This window comes from Hetaerina americana, unplaced genomic scaffold (genome assembly GCF_022747635.1).
Source record: "Hetaerina americana unplaced genomic scaffold, ioHetAmer1.1.p SCAF_7, whole genome shotgun sequence".
Taxonomy (NCBI): Eukaryota; Metazoa; Arthropoda; class Insecta; order Odonata; family Calopterygidae; genus Hetaerina; species Hetaerina americana.
This window is the reverse complement of record NW_027287316.1, coordinates 16,339,113-16,357,280: the sequence shown is the minus strand read 5'-3', so window position 1 is coordinate 16,357,280 and position 18,168 is coordinate 16,339,113. Positions and strand designations below refer to the sequence as shown.

General features: G+C 35.2%; 2 protein-coding genes across 5 annotated transcripts in view; one reads left to right on the top strand and one right to left on the bottom strand.

Annotated features, from left to right (window-relative positions):
• The first annotated feature begins 30 nt into the window (after nucleotides 1–30).
• On the top strand, nucleotides 31–3,919 carry LOC139696760 (cyclin N-terminal domain-containing protein 1-like). Its single transcript, XM_071595600.1, has 6 exons — nucleotides 31–245; nucleotides 326–515; nucleotides 641–806; nucleotides 1,326–1,436; nucleotides 1,947–2,167; nucleotides 3,607–3,919. The coding sequence occupies exons 1-6, from the start codon at nucleotides 164–166 to the stop codon at nucleotides 3,809–3,811; spliced, it is 975 nt and encodes a 324-aa protein (XP_071451701.1). The 5' UTR covers nucleotides 31–163; the 3' UTR covers nucleotides 3,812–3,919.
• Nucleotides 3,920–6,515: 2,596 nt separating this feature from the next.
• Nucleotides 6,516–18,168, bottom strand: part of LOC139696161 (protein AF-10-like) — a 46,506-nt gene continuing 34,853 nt past the window's right edge. For 3 of the 4 annotated variants that reach the window (XM_071594779.1, XM_071594781.1, XM_071594780.1), the window contains exons 10-13: nucleotides 17,534–17,831; nucleotides 11,916–12,131; nucleotides 10,297–10,492; nucleotides 6,516–9,152 (exon numbers count right to left, since the gene is read on the bottom strand). In XM_071594779.1, coding sequence (XP_071450880.1) covers nucleotides 9,093–9,152; nucleotides 10,297–10,492; nucleotides 11,916–12,131; nucleotides 17,534–17,831 — 770 coding nt within the window. In that variant the 3' untranslated portion in view covers nucleotides 6,516–9,092. The remainder of the gene's footprint in view (nucleotides 9,153–10,296; nucleotides 10,493–11,915; nucleotides 12,132–17,533; nucleotides 17,832–18,168) is intronic. The other variant, XM_071594782.1, reaches the window with a different exon arrangement.

Sequence of the window (18,168 nt, the reverse complement as noted above, 5' to 3'; positions counted from 1 at the left end):
GGCTGTAGGCAAACGCCCATAAACGAACAAAAGAAAATGTACAAGGCGGCAAAACTTTGAATGGATAATATTGAGATAACTTGTAATTATAAAGCACTTAAAAGTAGTTTTTGCGAGCAATACGCGGTATTGAATTTTAATTATAATGTAACTTGGAATAAACATGGAACAAGAAAAAATATTTGCTACTCCGGAGGAGCCAAGTTTTACCGCAGTTCTGAAAAACTGGGACTTCAGGAATTTAGGTAAATATTAGGCTTTTGTTCTATGCTATAATTGCTCATCAGAGTATAAATACTTCATCTGACGTATGAATTTATTACAGATTATATGCTACAAGATTGGTTGGTGTACTTAAAAATTCAAAGTAAAATGCCTCCATCAGGCAGGCTATGGAAAAATACATTGCCATTTCTTGCTATACCAGAATCCGTGGTAGAATTAATATTTCTTATAAGTGAAAAACTTGAGCAACCTCCTGAAGTGCGATATTTAACTGTAGAGCTTTTTGATAGGTTTGTGTTCATTGTTTACACCTGAAAAAAGTTGGGATAACATAAAAACGACACAAGGTTTCACTTTTATTTATTTAATCCTGAAGTATTTGAAACGTACTTTCATTCCTTTGTTTCATATTTAGATTTATTATGCGTCATTTCACAACGCTTCATGAAAATGTGTTCAAAAAACCAGGAGTCAAAAATTTCAAAATGTGGTCCAAAGTAGTTTCCAGAGTACAGAACCAAGTACTTTTAAGAGTAATGTCGTGCATCCAGTTATCCTCTAAGTTCGTTACACATTATCAGGTATGATATCATGTTTTTAGAGTAACTAATCCTTGGATTTAAGTTTAAAAATCATTGAATTGTATGACAAATCTTTTGATCCAGTTTTGCCTTGAATAAAAATTTTGGATTATTCGTTGCTGTGTTAATATATGCTTATGCATGTTCTATTGAGGGTCAAATCCAACCAACCATATCAAATGTTTGAAATACAATCTTTCATTATTTAATGTAGTTTTAATGTATGCTATTTCACTTTTAAAAGAATAATCAGTACTGAAAACTGATTCCAGGATCTTGAATTAAAACTGAGCCAGGTTTTTGTGTGTAGGCTTACTCTTTTAAATTAATATAAAATGCTGGTCACATATTGGCTGTTTTTATAATCACTTGGATTCAGATGAATCACATTTTCCTACTTAGGACATCTTCCATTAGCCAACTACATGTAAATAATTTGAGAGTTTGTTACCCTTGGATATCATACAATAATTTATTTCTTAGCAATTACATTCCATTCATCCATTTCCAAAACTACAGGTTCTGAGCCCCAAAACAATTCGCCAATTTTTAGTGGAAGCTGGTCATTCATTTACCATCACCAGCATTATTGCTTCAGAAATGAGAGTTTTTAAGACCTTGGATTTCAAGGTAACTGCATTTACGACTAAAAAATAATTAAAAGCTTGTGTGATATGTGTTTGGAGATGAATTTAATTGCCAATGCTGTACTACTTTTAATAAACTAAAGTGATTGAAAAAGTCTGATAAAGTATTTACATCAAAATCTGCAAGCCACAGAGGCTCTCAGTTGTTGGTCCATGAGCAAGACTCGACCCATTTCACTCACCAATGGGCTTCATAATTGTGGGCTATGCATGGACTCTTATGGGAAAGCATTCAGTTCCCTTTAACTAAAGTTTACGAAATGTTGAGGATAACTCTCTTTCCAAGACTAGTTTAATTTTGGGCTTGGTTGACTATTGTACCCTCCACCATTTGTCTTTTCAGGCTCACTTCCTAGGGTGCAGCTCTCCCGTTTCTCTGATATCCCAGAGTGGCAGACTATGTACCTTAACCATATGCACGAATAAGCTGAGAGCCTCTGGTGTTTGCTCGAGTCTGCATTCCAATACTAATCTATCTATTACCACAATTTAGGTTCCCCTTTCATCACCACTGGTACATTTTGAAACACTGCTCACAATTCTTATTAAGGATTTTGAAGCTTGGAAAGGCAAAACATATGAGGCAGAGATACTTGAGCCAGTCTATGGTCTTGGCTTACAAATACTGGATATTGCATTCATGTCACATCATGAACTATACTCCAGCCTATTTTGCATGGCAACTGGAGAAATAGGACCTATTGGGGACCAAAGGTAATTATGTCACTATAGTATATATTTTTTTGTATTAGTTATCACTAAGTGTAATACAATATTGATATTTATAGTTATAGATTTGACGGTAATCATATAGGCAGTGACCTAGGTATCTAAATATGTTATCCACCTCACTGTGATTGGTCTTTGAGATCTTGAAAATAGAAAGGCATTAAAGTAGCCAAATTCCTCTCGGTGCAGCCATATCAGTCTTTTAATGTTTCTTTTAATTGTGAAAATTCAAGGCTAAGCCTCCAATGGTATTAAATTCTAAGAATATATTCAGTTTTACTTCATCAAAGCATGTATGATTATAATTAATTTTCTTAACAGAAAATTCAAATGAAATTCAGGAATTTTATGCTGAAATTTCAGATCACTTTGGATAAATTTATTGCTGGTTTAATACAAAGGTACTACTCTCTGTACCAGGTATCTCATTATGAAAGTAAGCCATAGGCGGAAAGTAAATAAAATGCCGCTTTTCTATCCAAGAAATCAAAACATTAATACTTAGAACATGTTTTTCAACTTCATTTAAAAGCCATCATCAGGTACTTATACAAACTTTGCATGTATGTGTGTAGATGTATACATAAATAGGAAACAGAGAGAGGAGACCAAAGGAGAGAGCGCAGGAAACACTTATTTTAGAAATGGATAACTTGAACCAGTTTTTAATTAATGAAACAATAAAAAAATGTTGCGGAAAAATAAATTTTATATTAGCCTTTTCTAAAATAATTGTTCTTCCCAGGCAAAAATCATAATAAATAATGGTTTTAAGTATGTGGAAACCTATCCTATGAAATGGAAAATTCCAACGGGATTTTAAAAGAGATGCAGTTTTCATTGTGAACCCCTTTTACTGTCTGCATGTCAATATGTTTACCACTCCTACGTAGGTGATACCTGTACCCCAAAGGAGAGGACAAGGTAAAATAATTCAATGATACTATTGCCAATCTTTTCCATGTCCAAGGAAGGAATGCAAGGAGTCTTTCTGGCACTAACTTTTGTTGACATCCACTCCTTTCTAATTTCTAAAATCAACTTTGTTGGTGGCGGAAATATAAGTAGACTGATGAAATGTGAACATTTAACTGGAGGCACAAAAATATTTATAAAAAAGAATGCTCTGAAAATTAAATGTTACCACAGCCAACAGTTTCTCAATATCTATGTTATGTATTAATATCTCACCAATCTACCCAGCCTACTTGAATTCCCCCACAACCAGAATCCACATCACTGTGCAATCGGGTCAGATGTCCAGTCTGCTCATGAACTAATTACCAAATTTCCCCTCCTGAATATATGTGTGAAGAATTACTTTCATATGTTGAGGGTACATGGTGTATATTAATGAATGTCAACTTTCTTTAGTTCATGGAAAGATCATAACCTGTATCAAATATTATTTTATCCCTATGAAGAATCAAGTTCTTGGGCGTGGAATGTGATAACCTATTCCTGGTGGCTGGTGTTATTTCCTGTGCAGCTGATTTGCTCTACCATCAAGAAAATGATTTAGCTGCAAGAGTGCTCATTCACTTATCGTCCACTACGGGAATTCCCAAAAAAGACATTTATGGACTAGCCTCAATTCTTAAGAAGCTGTCACTTGGTCAATTATTGTAAATACTTTTTCACTTGTTTTTGGGAGTGTAATATTTAATCATTCTTTTTGTCCTTGAGCTATGTAAAAAACTTGTATGAAAAATATCATTTGTAATTAAAGTTTCCTTCCAGTGCCCTTAAACTAGTTAGCCTATCCTTTTTTCTTAGCAGTTTTACAACTACAGTAATTAATATACAAATCAAAGCCAATATTTTGCTACACTACCATTTATTGAACTATTATCCTAACAAATCATGACGTGACATCTGATACACCAATAAACCAATTCTGCAGAGGTACTTTCTTCCCACTGGGAATCAGGATGATGCAGTGACTAACATACTGGCTTCCCACCCCAAGGTCCTGGGTTCCAATGCTGGGTGACCAGATTGTTCAGTGGTATCCCAATCCCTAATTGGGGAGCTATTTGAGGAACACTTCACTGTCCATTGGATGGGATGTTGAGATGGGACTTGGTGCCTTTCAATAAGAGTAGGCTAATAAGGGTTTCTTTCTCCTTCTGCCAGTCTCGAACATCCTTACCAGATTACCCACCTTGATGAAAAGCTTCTGGCACAAAATACCTCTGCTGTTGGTCACCTCCCCTAATAACTACTACTTTCTTCCTCCCTTCACTCCATCCAACATTCCTATCCTATTCTTACCTCTCCTTCACTTGACTAGCATTCTACCCCATCACAATCATCAATATCCTATTGCCAATAAAAATTATCTGCATCCACTTTTCCCAACTGATTTTTATTTCTACCATCCCCTCTCCTCCCCCCTCATGCCGAGCACTTCCTCCTTTTCCTTTCGATCCATTTCACCTTTCCCATCCTTCACCACACCCACATTGCAAAAGCCTCCAATCTGCATTCATCATCTCTTAATAATTTCAGTGTAAAAATCATTCGCCTTGACTGGGATTTGAACCGGATCCCTCAATGTCCGGTTGAGTGCTTTAGCCAGTTATTAAGGTGTCCTTTTGAACTCTGAAATTTTTGGGGCTTTTAAAGGAACAAGATGTTGCAACGAAATACTGTACATATAATGTCAGTCTTTCGAATTCATCATTTTGCTTCAACAGCCATGTTTCCACACAATGCAAACATCCATGTCCTCAATGTCTTCCTCCTTGTCTAAGTTCCATCGTGAATTACCACATGAAATAAATTACTCTATACTAAGCCTTAAAGCTATCAAATTTCCCAGAAGAGACCAAAATTTTGGTGTTTGGTTAAGGTTTGAATTCCATCACACAAGATGGAACTAATTGTTGTGTTAAAGAATGCAATGCAAATGACTGACGTACTGGTCATGAGGATAAAAAATAATTATGGAGTAATGCATTTATGCTCAATATTTTGAATAAAAATGTTCATTGGTAGTTATGACCATTCTGTGTCAGCTTAACCTTTTCCCACTATAACAAACCTATCCATTAATCACTAAATCAAACTGTTCTTTGCACTAAAGTATTTGGCCCAAATCAACAGAAAAATTATAATAAGGACACAAAATAATATTAAGTTTTATCAGCAACTTGACCAAAAATGACAAAATTCCTTAATTTATAGCAACCTAACATAGAATTGAGGGCGTGCAACACATAAATTTTAGATTGATTTAGAGATGTCCTAAGATTAATTTAATATGAAAACAAAATTTTTAACATACTGCATAATTACTTACAAAAAACCAATGCCAAATGAGCCTACACTGATAGCATTCAGAAAAATACCTTCCCTCCTTATTTCAAGTTACAACCAATTTCTAGGATTGTAGAAAGTTGCATGTTCGAGGTAAGCCTGTATTTCTTCTGATGCAAAATTGCAGCATTTCTGAAAATCTGCAAAATAATGCATTCCAACAAGGGTGAAGTATCTCATTGTCCGCAATTAGCTAGTTTTAGTGGAATGAATAAGAAACCACAGACTGGGACTTAGTTCATTTTTACATGATACCACATTTTCCTGAGATCCATCATACACCTATAGGGATGGGTTCATTTAGTTCCCAGTTGTCTGGAATAGAACTGAAAACAGAGTGATACACTTTGGTTCCGGAACCCTATAACCTCCAATACTTGGATGCATAAAATGTCAAGTAACTCCACAATATTAGGACTAATTTCTAAATTGAAATATAAAATTTAAGAATCCTACCTGTAAAGCCCTTTTGTTTCTGTGAACTGGAGTTCAGAAAACTGACATCAAGGTTTCCCTCCCAAAACTTTGTTGCACTTTTAATCTCTTACAACAGTGTACTATGAATGTGTGTCAAATGAATATATATCATTCACTACTTTTCATCTATTTACTTGTTTTCATAAAATATTGCCAGCATATAAAATTTTGATACTAACCATTTCCATAAATGCCATGAAAAATTTCTTGTGCAGTGAATGGGTATTGATGAAATTCGTCTAACCACCTTTCAGATTTGGAAATTACATAAAATCACAAAGATTACATGTATAATTTTGTGATGACATTAAACTTTTTTCAAAAACTGTACATATAACATCTAAAAAGGCGATAATTTATTTGGAGGCGACCAACTTTTAACTTACTATTACAACTATTAATAGCTCAATACTTAACTTTAAGTCCATTAACTATGGAAATAGACCTGAACCAGAACTGAAAGCAGATAATAACCTATAACTATTGCAAAATTATGAGAATACTTCATTAGTCACTCTTAAGTAAAGACCTCATAAAAAGAAAATTAAAACTTTAATTTTAGAACCTTGACATGAACATACAAAAAAATCGATTTTGCTCATGGATGATAGAGGTAATGACAAATTTACATTATTAACCCTTTTATGTGCTTCAGTGACAAAATGACAGACAACCTCATACACTGCAGTACAAACCACTGGAGAAAAACTACTTGGTTCAAAATATGCACACTTAAGTTATTTTCTTACCAATGAGGTGCATTTCAATAGATATCATCAACCATGCCAAATGCCTCAACAACAGAGAAACATTGAGGACAGGTTTTAATTTAAAGGAAAGTGTGAACAAATATATTGTGACCTACCAAAAGTTGCTTAAGACCAATGTACTGCCAACCTCTGCACCCACTGTTTTAGGAACTTTTTTTAAAGATCAAGATATGTGAATGTGACCAAGGGGATGTAAATGGGCTTCTTTCTCCAAAGTACTCGTACAAAAAACAGATATGATCGCACCTATTCATAAATTTACAATTAGTAATTTTGCAAATAAATTCATTGGATATTTTATTCACAATAAGCAGTTTATTAATTAAATTTAAAAGAAAGCTGGTATTGTAATTTTGAACTAAATATCACAATTGCTTATATGCCGTTTAAAAACCCACCAATGTCCAGAAAAACATAAAATCAAAATTTTTGATTTTCATGCAATAAATTTCTATGCCATAAGTCTCATACAACGTTTTTGGCTATCTCAGTTGAATTTAGTTTCCAACAAAACAAAATGACAGTGACACCCAATAAATATTTTTCCTGGATGAACAAAAATATAACAACTGTATGGGTACAATATTCAAATCGATAAAAGTCACTTGTTCAAAAATAAACAAAGATCTAACATATTAATTAAAGGCTACTATGAGTTCATGACAAGAAAGTTTCAACAATACACATTTTTTTACATTATGATAAAGAAATTTACAGAATATCGACAAAATATAATGGAGGAATCAAGAGTCTACAGATCACACATCATCACATGATTTTATGAGCACAAAACAAACGGTAGTTATGAATGTGGAGAGAAATCATAATTAATAATGTGGGTAGAGGAATGCCAGTCCAATGTGGATACAACCATGAATGAATTTAATGCAACTTTAAAAAAAAACATTTTAGCCATGGTGTTCATGTAATGGAGGAGGGAGCAAGGATAATAATTGACATATTTCCAGAGCGCCAAACTCCCATCCTTTCTTACAGTTTACCAAACAAGAACCTTAAAAAATTTCATATCTCTCCATGAGATTTTCTCAGCGTATTGAAAAACTTACCCACACTAGTTACATCATACCATACATTTCCAATTACTCCATGATGTGAATATGCTTCTTTGTACTTTTTTAATATTTGTCCCAAAACACACGCTAAAACAAGCACACAGAACACGCTCACAATAATGGACCAAATATTGCTCATGGATCAGGATGTGCTGGGTGGGCAGAAACTGCCCTGGATACATAAAGAGTCTTAAGCTCAGCCCCTAACAACATAGCCACCACAAAATAGGGCTATGGCCTTCCACGTGTTAAAAGTGGCAATATGGTTTTAAAAAAATCCCTGAGCATAGGTTGCAAAATCGTATTCACTTGCAAGCTTTCAACTCCCAATGGACACAGCAGCTATCATTTAATACCACATATATATCCTGCAACAATTTATCCCAAAAGACAGGTAAAAATGAACATGCCACTGAAAAATGTCTTCAACAAATACAAATAAGTTTAATAAATAAATTTCATAAATTGTTTAATCTCATAGGGGTAGCTCAAAATATCTCTTGAGCAATTCCTATGGTAGCTAACATGGGATTTAAAAACAAAAAGAGCACACTACAAATAGGAAATTTATCTTCTGCTGTTTTCTACAGTAACCAAAGGGGTTCTAAGTTTAACCTGAGGTCAGTAACATAAAGGACCAAAGTTAAAATGCATGGAAAGAGCACATAAGGAGTAGGGTAAGGAAGACATACATTAATGGCTATGTTATCAAAAGATCACAAAGGCCTTGTATCAGCCATGAACTCTGAACACATTTTTTTTACAGAGCAATGGTTCATGCAATTTTATATTTAATAGTGGTACAAAGCCATAGTTAAAACTGAATTACATCTTTCTTAAAAATGTATTCACACAAGATTTTTCTATTCACATATCACCCCAATGTTTGCATGTTATTTAAGGGACTATCCCAGTATTATGGTAAAAGACGTCAACATGATGTATACACTAAAAAGGAAAAAATGCAATGTGCATTTATTAAGCTATTTCCTTTAGAGTATGAGGATGAATGATGAGATGATACTCAAAAATAGGGTCTAACTCCCTAACACAGGGCTTGCAATTCACCACAATTATGAACACAATGGGAGAGAAAACACAGAGGATACTCAATTTCTTTGTACTTTCTTTGCTTGGGGCCTCTTCTTTTCTCACATCACAAGCACCCTAAATCTTCACTGGACTGAAAATTGTCTTCCGACATAGGATTCCTATAAATGGCAAATGGGATGCTTATCAATTTTACACAGGAATGTCACCATTTCAACTTCAGCTTGGCTTTGAGGCAGTCATTTGGTGATGTCCTTCTGATTCTCTCCTCATAACCATCTGAAATAAACAAATAATATGAATCATATTGTTCTCAATCCCCATTTTTGTAACATGTCCACTGAAACCATCCTGTCTTCACTCTCCATCTAGAATCTTACAAATCACACACTTGAAAACATTTTAAGAGACTTTATAACAGTTTCAACTCCACCAACACTGAAAGCCATTAACTACTTCCTCTCATTAATGGCAGACTGCCATCTCAACCTACCCATAGCCTGTCCTTAGGCTACTCACCCATTCCTAGATTATCACCCACCAAATACCCACTTTTCTTCCATCTCCCTCATGTCTCAATTCACATCCTGACAGAATTGATGCATTTTCTCTATTGTCAAACACAATTACCACCTAATCACTATCTCATTTTGCTGCAAAGTAATGAGGGTCCTTAAACTTCACCATTTGTTGATAGTTAAGATTGTTCTTGTTGATGTTTGTATGTACATGACTCTGATTCTATGTTTTATTATATGTGCCAACATAAATTGGCAATATTCCTCCACAAGTATAATTTCCTAAATGAATAAATACAATTCCCGGAGATTTTTGGTCACAATTATAGGCACAGGGTCATTTGATAACTGCTTAAGCAGTCTCAAGTGAGGAGGTCCAGAAGTTCACACTGTAAGCATGAAAGAGTGGTGGTATGAATATGAATCCTAGACTATTTCCCTGTGCATTCTCCTATAATATCAACATACTTTTTATATATTTGTTACAGCTAAAAAATCCCTTTAAAAAAATGGGAAAAACTTCCCAGCTTCACCCAGGGAAAGATATGTTTAGGATTTGGTGATTCCCTTAAGTGTGAAAGTTATTTAAGAGCTATTTTCTCTATCCTCTCTCTTTCAATCGCAGTAATGTTTCCATGAGGACAAACTATTTTAATTTGACATTGATGCAATTATTAAAATACTCTGACTCTGAATAATTTGAGTAGACCTTGAGTCAAGTAATTACTTTTTTCAAAGTCAATGAAAAAGAGAAATTTTGCATTTTAATTACACAAATCGATGTAAAGTTTTATGGAGATTTAAAGTTACTTTAGAGTTATTATGATTCATTGAAATTCATCACAATAATTTGTCCCTACAATTCAGTTCCCAACACTTCAGCTTCAAGCGATAGGTAAACTAACCTGCTGCGTTGTAACAACAGGTACTTGGGTTGCCACTGGCATCTGTTGTTGAACGACTTGCTGATGAGGATTCCCCACACTTCCACCCATTGATGAAGATGAAGATGAGGAAGAAGATGAAATAGCTGGCGGAGACACCACCTGATAGGCTGGATACTGACCAATTTGAGAATTCCCACCACCTCCACTGCCAACACTGGAGAGAAAAATTTGAAGTTTCATCTGGCATCAAAAAAAATATAGCACCATGCACCATCAGATCATTTTGTCCACATTACTATGACTTCGACAAAGCATAACTAGGTAACTTCCTTTCAGGTGAAGTGGAATACATGGTAATTCCCTAGCTAATTATCATTGGATCAAAATATTCTGAGAACATGGAAAATATCACATATTAATGGCGGCTATTTTGTCACTATATTTTATTTAACGTCCATTGCCACTTTAAAAGAGCAATTCAACGCAGGTATAGGACACTTTCTAACCTCACTAGCTGGAGTTTTTCCACTGTGAGGAACAGGACAAAAAGCCAGTAATTCCACATTTCCAATTTATATACGACCGAGGCTTCTCCAATGTGCAGCATCATCGTCAAGTCAAGAGACATCACCATCTTAAAAAGATCTTAATACTAAAATGAGGGTTTTGCTGCTTCCATGGAGAAATTTGGAAATTTTTTTGGAAATTACTGACATAATTTCTTGAAGGTTTCATTGTACCTATCTTAATATTCCTACAAAGTAGATGCAAATTTGAATAAGTTGGTTTTTAAGACTCACACCATCATTATTTTCCTTATGTGATGGTCCATATTTATTATCAATATTGAATGAAAAGAAAATAACTCAACATTTTCCTAGAATCAAACAATCTCTCATTAAGATTGAATATCCTTCATTCCAAAGAGTGCATAAAACAATCACATCAAACATTCCATTTCCAGGCTTTTTCGATTGCTTAACTCAAATTATATTCTGAGAAAATGTGTCTTATTTGGGATATTGACAATCACACAGCACCAGAAACAGCTACCGACTCTGCAGCTATAACTCTTTTGATAAAATAAAAATGTGCTAATATATCCCAACATACTACTATTGGATATGTACTATTCTCTACTTATCTCCCTCATCAACATCTAATTTTTTTGCCAACATTTTTCTTCCATTTCATACATAAATTATTGCGGGAGGAACAAGACTTTACTGGTACCTGCACTATTTAGAACATTTTAGTAGATATTGAATGGCCAATAATCAGGATGAGAAGGAATACCAAAGCTTGGTCAACTCTTGACTGAAAAACAATTAATGGAAGTTGACGATATGGTAATTTCCAATCAATTATGCACTGTAGTTCCAGCTTTCTGGCTATCACATCCAAGTAGAGTCACAGAAAAGTCCTCTCATCCTTATGAATCTCTGGATCTTGAATTTGAATGAATAAAAACCTGTGACCTCAATGGAAGTGAATGCCAGCAACCCATGTACAAGGTACATATCTGATTCCTACCCATAACAATCCCACAAAACTTTTCCTGCATTACACTGTTAAAAGAAAACTAAAGTTCTGTACAGAGTGTAATTTTAAAAAGAAATTGCAGGTTGAAAACGCACACTTGTCTTCTGTGGTCAACTGAACGCAGAAGTGAGGAATCTTGGGAAGAATGCTGCATTGGCGGCCCTCTGCTGGGTGGAAGGGAAGAAGATGACGACACACCTCCCATAGAGGGAGAAGCACTCGTGGGTAGACCATGGGGTGAAGGGGACTGGTGTTGCTGCTGAGGTCCCTGGTAACCACCACTTCCACCACCTGAGACTGGTCCATGTGACCTGCACCAAGGTCAGACCGATATCAAAATAAAATCTTCCACCACTTGAGCACAATCTCCATCCACATTGGCGAATTAATTCCCAAACAACTAAGGGCACATCTCTAGAAACGAGAGCACTACACCATTTTGCCACAGCATCATATTCTCATGCCCCTTGACTCTTGGGGAGGAAATCTTGCAGAATGAATGGGTCACCAAAAGATTTCAGTCAGAGCATCCACCATGCACTTAGCACATCCACAAATAAGCAAAGACAGTACAATTACGCAGACTGGTATAAGCAGGAAATGAAGAGGCTGGATACTAAAGGAGCACACTAATGGAACTCTCTCTAAAGAAGCATCAAAACTTGGAAACCAATAGGAAAAGCTAGAGATTTCATGCACTTAAGTTAACACATTTCCTATACGTTCCACCTAGACAGACAGAGAGCAAAAAAAGGCAATTTACAATGATCTAGCAAGAAAAAACACAAAAATATGGAAATAATTCTCAGGAAATGTTACAATAAAAGGCCATTCAATCTGTAGAATTTTAAAATAAGTAACAAAATGTGATGGATCCCCATGAATAAATGCAATATGGCAATTTGGTCTCTGCTAACAGTTGCTGATTTAACAAGGCTACTCAAACAAATTGATATAGGTGGTTTCCTTGCATTTTAATCCATTTATTGAAACAAAAACAATTGCACCAGCAAAATACAAATAAGTATTCAACAATATTGCGGTGGTGAATAAATCTTGGCCTTTGGTGAAAAACTTTAAGGCCAAAGAATATTGACAATGCTGTTCATTTAGTGTTTACATATATCTATGTCCATATACATTTATAGGCTATTGTAATTAAGCAGCCAAAAATTAACGCTGCGCTCTCTCTTAAAGATGGTTCCATGTTTGTTGGCAAATCCAATAAATTCATAATTCCTACCAACTAATTAAATTATATTAATATGAAATTCAGGAAAAACAAAGAGTACATGAATTATACACCAGGTCATCACACTCCACTACATGGTGCTTCTAACTTGCAAGAGCATACACTATATGAAGATCCAAACCACCAACCCCAAAGAAATAATGCTAATTTGCAAATTGTGACCTCAAGCCATAATTACTAGAAAACTGACATGCAGATTTACCTTACAATTTCAAATAGCTTTAAACATATTTCAAATACCGTGAGTCCAATTCACTTTACAATAATAGTCCATTCTACATGGTCAATCCTTTTGTAAAAATATTGTAAAATGAACCAATAAATTTATTCGTGACAATTTACTCAGACAGTCTTTTGGGTTCTACATTCTTAACTGAATCGTACATTGCTCATTTGATTAAAAATTACAAATAGAAATACTTGAGGTAGCACATGAAATAATTTTAATGCATAGTTAACAACTAAATATGACTACATTAATACATTTAGACTTTTTGCAACCAATTAATTGTGATCTTGTATCACCTGAGTCCCATGTTACCAAGCACAGGAAATCAGGATTCTTGCATTCCTAACATGAATAAGGTATCTGGCAGACTTGCTGTTGCTCATTTCTATTAATCCCAATGAATAAAATGGCAAAAATGGGAAATACAGTCAAATGAAATCATAGACATTAACCCGATGATAACTAATTTTTAAAATTCATGCACTCGAGAGACCTGCAATGAGCAACAGACTTAAACAAATTAGAAGAGGAAGTATTTTTTTGTTTTCTGGTAGATGTTTAATACTTCATTTCCCAATTTCGATCTTGTTTAATAACTGGGAACTCAACTCTATCAGCACTAGTGAAATTGAATGAGCATGGATTAGGAGAAGACCATGAGAGCAATAACAGAGGGACCAATACAGTTGAAGTGAGAAATAGAGAAACCTTTCTTTCATAAATGCCACTTAGAATTTGTGATATGCTTCTATGCCACCTGACCTGTTTTTCAAAACCTTTCTTCTCCCTACATTGTGCCTACAAGCATGGCCAGAGAAGGCCTTCAGCGAGCAACTAAGTTATAACTCCAGAGATAGCAAACCCCAATCACTAATATCTCTATGGTGATTTGCTAATCTGAGTGCCATTATCATTAATGATATACATGGTGCGGTCAAACATGCAACATGACAATAATCTGATTGTTTAACCATAGTTCTTAAATTACACCAGTGCACAAAATAAAGGACATGATGAAACATATATAAAGTTTTATGTATGATATTCAGGAAAACAGCAATGGGAGGACTAAAATTTTATACAAAACTAAATTTCCAACGTACAACTATATAGGCATGAGCTCCTTTAAAGAGAACTATACAGGCACGCACTGGCCTGTATGTGGCATATTGTCACAAAGTGAACCCATCATAAGGCAGGGACCCACGCATGCACTTAATTAAATCTAAGCTAGGTAAGGAAAATGTTTTCCAAATGATTTATTAATAGGATATTTTTAAAAATTGATCTAAATCATTTTTTTTAAATACATATCATAATTAAATTATGTACAGTTATGAATATATACACCACATCTTCAGGAACTTAAGCAAATATTATTGGTCGCATACATATATAACCTCAAGAAAAATGTCTTGCCTTAAATAATATGAAAAAACATCAGCATCTGAAAAAACTTAGAAGGCCAAGTGAAGTCAGTGACAGATGACGAAGCATGTTCTTGCTGCTTTGATCTACTGATAGTTTTACATTTCCTGGACTGCAGAAAAGACATTGCCCAACATAAAGCATTTTCTTTCCTAGATTGAATTATTCCAGGGATTGAAGAGAAATAAGACATGGCTGGTATTTAGTTAGTTTGAACAATTATTTTAAAAAAATGCAATTAGTCATCTATCAGTCCCCAACTTGTAGATCATTTTTATCTCTCTCCCGAGTGGTAAAAAACTTGCTTGCCTACCCAAGGTCTATCACAGCCAAGATTGCCACCAACCTTGCTACCATTGAAAAGTAATTATAGTGCTTCCACTTCAAATCCATCATGTTACATTCCAGCTCATTCTGCAAGGAAGTTTTTAATCCTGGAATATCCACAGACATTTTCATTGCTCCTGGGCAATAGTAATGTGTCATTGATAAATGAAAGAAAGATGGACAGCAACAACAAAATGGACGGTGTGTTTCCCAAAGTCTTCTTAAAAATAAAAAATCTTAAATGAGACTATAAAAAAAACATTAAAATATCCCTTCGAACTAGGTTACTTATTCCAGTCCAATGATTTCTTCTTAGTCCAGTCCATTGATTTCTATTTTGCTAAAAACACCTTCCTGTTCACTAGTGGCTAAAGAAATACGATGGATGCTAAATCTTAAGAGGTATTTGCTTTAAACAAACGGTGAACAATAACATCTGTTCTTTCCAACCACTTCATTCCCCTCCCTCAGTATGTGACAAGTGGTGAAGCATTCCCACATATTTTTCATAAGTGGCTAAATTCATCTAATTTGTATTTAGTTTATGTGAAGAAAGTTTGGTCAAAAGATGGGAAGACTATGACATGAAATTTTGTTGTGTAATTAAATAACTTCTCCCATGTTCCACATCCTTCCTTTGATAGGTTATGGGCCGAGAGCATATTCATAAACAGCAGAAAGAATGATAAGTTATGGCTTAGGATAATTTTGTTGCTTTTTGTCACAAAGTCAGGTGGATCCTACAAATTTTTAGGTCCGCATACCTTGGGGGCGATAATTACAAGGTGTGGAGTATACTTATGTTAGGATACCTAAAAATGGAGAGATAATCCCTGGGATTGATAGTGATGATGAAAATATGAATCAACAGTTAAAGCTAAAAAATTTGGAAGCCAAGGACTATATAATGCAGTATGTTGAGAACCAGTAGGCATGTGATGGATGTGAAAAAAGGCAGGACAGCAGAAGAGGCATGGGAGAATTAAGAAAGAACCCACTCTGAACAAGGTATGACAATTGTCAAAGATCTTTGTGTTTATAAAAAGCCAGATGACATGAGGAAACAAATTGATCGAGTGCAAAGTCTATGCAATAAGGTAGAGATAAGATCAATCTTATGTCTTAACATCAATCTCACTCAGAACCTTGAGCTCGAAAGGGAAGTAGAAGGTGCAAAGAAACTTTGATTGTATAAATCCATGTACCCCACACACACACACACACAAAAACACACGTTTACCAAACATCACCACCAGAAAAGAAGTCTTACATCTTTTCGTTTGTTTGCCAGCTATTCAAGGCCATCAGGCAACAGGCTACAACTAACAACCTTTAACCAATAGGATGTTTGTTTCATACATCCATGTTTTCCAGTAGCTACACTGGCATTTTCGAATTTGCCCTAAATCATGATTGCAGAACTAATACATTTACAAATAGTTCCTAAATTGAATTGGTGCAAAATGTTACAACTTTTTATGGAAATCAAAAAATTGAAAACAATCACAGGCACTGAAGAAATGGCAAATTGCACGGCAGGATGAAGGTATTTATGATATGCCAAATTCTTGCATGAGGAATTAGAGAAATAACAAGGTTGCAATTCTTAAGAGCCATTTGGGACAAATCTATCAGTTACCTTGTCATTAAACAAACTAGCAGAGTACCTAAGGGATATAAGCCAATTTAAGTAAGGAGTATAGACAAAATGCCTGCCTTCTGGCTATGAACAACCATTTCTTCTGACTACTGACCCAGAGGGTGGGTTGCCCTTCGACATTCTCTGGAGAATAAATGTCTCTACATGAATAAATGGTGCAGATGCATAAGAGAGTGCAAGAGGAAGTGTGAGTGATCGAGTGCAATTAAGAAGCAGCACACAGTACACGACCTACTCCGATTGAAGAATTATTATAATTAATTGGTATTTCCTGTGAAGACAGAAATAGCATGTTGGCTGAAACGATGCTTATTTTTAATTGCTCATATACATTTATAAGTGAAGGTGACAAAATTTCTTACATTTCATAGTATACTGCATAAATTTTGCAGCAAGCTATTCGCTAAATTTACATGTCCTTTGTCATTTACTATCAGAGTTCTTTTCAAATTATACAAAGTTCGATACATGCAGCCACGAGTGTTGGAATGCATAAATTACATAACTCGGGAAGCAACTACATATTTCTTTACAGAATTTTAACTCAAGATGTTCACATAAATTATTGGCATGTTCTCTCATAAGCTCTATTTCTATCAATACTTAGGAAATAATCTCCAGGTTTCCATTTGGGAAACCCTTACCTATTATTGGAGAATACCCATGTCCAAAACAGGACACATATTCATGGTCATTGGGTTATGAAACGAGCATGTTGTCTTTCAGGATATCCCTGGTGGATTAATCAATTAAGTGTTGCTTAAAATATATCCAGAGAGGGAAGAATGAAGGACACTGTGTTACATAGTACACATACCTGTGTCCTGAAGGGGCCATTAGCGGCTGCTGTTGACCACCAGGGCCTGACACACCAACCACAACCACACCTTGCCCTCGGTGTGAGTGACTTTGGTGGTGTTGTTGTGGCATTGACGATGGGTCATGTAGAACACCTGAGGACACATGATGCCCAACACCAGGGGACTGTTCCACTCCGACTGGTGGAAGACCATTCTCCATTGGTTGGCTCTGTGAATGTCCTCCAGATCCCATCATACGACCAACTCGATCCGGAGGCCCAGATGTTGCACCAGATGTTAAGTGTAAGTTGTTCACTAAAGGAGAGTTACATCATTTCAGCCGAAAAGTTGAAAAGATCAAGTTTTACTTGAATCACCAAAGAGATGAGATAAAGTGACAATTGAAGTGAAATGTAAGCAATGGTAGTTGAAGATGCTTATCTGGCTACACATACAATACGTCAACTACATAGATCATGGATGTTTAAAACAAACAATTTTCAAAAACATCAACATCTTTGAATTCTTTTCAACAAAAATGGATTTCCATAATGGTATTAGAGTGTCACTGCCTAGATATCATATCCATGAAAATACACTCGTATTAAAAGCATATTATAAGCAAGATTGTCTTAAGCGTTTAACTATGAAT